The following is a 1,004-nucleotide window of genomic DNA, read 5'->3' as shown; positions in this document are numbered from 1 at the left end:
TGTGTGTGAGTGAGTGAGTGTGTGTGTGTGTGAGTGTGTGTGTGTGTGTGAGTGAGTGTGTGTGTTAGTGAGTGTGTGTGTGTGTGTGAGTGAGTGTGTGTGTTTGTGTGTGTGTGAGTGTGTGTGTGTGTTTGTTTCACAGATCCTGTAGATGCTACGCAAATTAATCAATATGAATCATCTGACACAGAATCAGCTTAAATTCATACTGAAATGATGGTCAGTCAATCATATTTATGGCTTCTTTAACGTCATCAAATCTAGCTATCTGTGCGTTTATTTGTACTGTACAAACAATAAAAGCTACTGTATAAAACAACTAGAATGAGAGAGAGAGAGAGAGAGAGATGCGCATGCTCTGAGTCTGAGGCTCGTTCACGGTTCTCTCATTACTGTCTCCGAGCGCGTTTCCGGTTGGAGGGGGGGGGTTATTGGGGGAACTTGTTGTCATGGCAACAGTTTCCCGGCGCGCTCGCGCACACAGCAGCAGAGGATCTGAGGAATACAATAAACAGACGCGCGCGGGAGATGAAGTCATCGTGACGCTATCGGTTGCCACGGCGACAGCCCTGAGAGCGCGCTGCGCAAAGGGGCGGAGCTCGCGTCCTGACGCACGGCGGGGGCGTGTCCCGAGAGCGTGCCGCGCGTCCCCGCTTGTTGTTCCCGCAGAGAGGGCAGAAGATGGCGGCCGTGTCGAGCGGGGCTACCGCCGCCGCCGGGATTCCGCTCCCGCACCGCGAGCGAGCGCTCCCCAACGCGCCGCGCGTCAGCCGCCCGCCCCCCGCGCGCGTCGGATACTACGAGATGGAGCGGACCATCGGGAAGGGCAACTTCGCCGTGGTCAAACTCGCCACGCACATGATCACCAGAGCCAAGGTGAGCGACGCTAGCGCCGCCGCGTCAGACGCGCCGCGGTCTCTCTCTCTCACACACACACACACACCGCTGCGGCCTGTGCTCGCTCCTCGCTCGAGCGCGTGCTCGCGCGCCTCTGAAAATCGTGT

At 57.1% G+C, this 1,004-nt stretch overlaps 1 protein-coding gene across 3 annotated transcripts in view; it reads left to right on the top strand.

Annotated features, from left to right (window-relative positions):
- The first annotated feature begins 615 nt into the window (after positions 1 to 615).
- The window catches only part of sik3 (SIK family kinase 3), a 43,790-nt gene continuing 43,401 nt past the window's right edge, over positions 616 to 1,004 (top strand). Inside the window, exon 1 of one of the 3 annotated variants that reach the window (XM_016497292.1) lies at positions 616 to 876. In XM_016497292.1, coding sequence (XP_016352778.1) covers positions 682 to 876 — 195 coding nt within the window. In that variant the 5' untranslated portion in view covers positions 616 to 681. The remainder of the gene's footprint in view (positions 877 to 1,004) is intronic. The other 2 variants (XM_016497291.1, XM_016497293.1) reach the window with 2 other exon arrangements.

Source organism: Sinocyclocheilus anshuiensis, unplaced genomic scaffold (assembly GCF_001515605.1).
Source record: "Sinocyclocheilus anshuiensis isolate Anshui unplaced genomic scaffold, SAMN03320099.WGS_v1.1 scaffold1087, whole genome shotgun sequence".
Classification (NCBI taxonomy): domain Eukaryota; kingdom Metazoa; phylum Chordata; class Actinopteri; order Cypriniformes; family Cyprinidae; genus Sinocyclocheilus; species Sinocyclocheilus anshuiensis.
The sequence above is the reverse complement of the archived record's forward strand: the minus strand, read 5'-3'. Positions and strand labels throughout refer to the sequence as shown.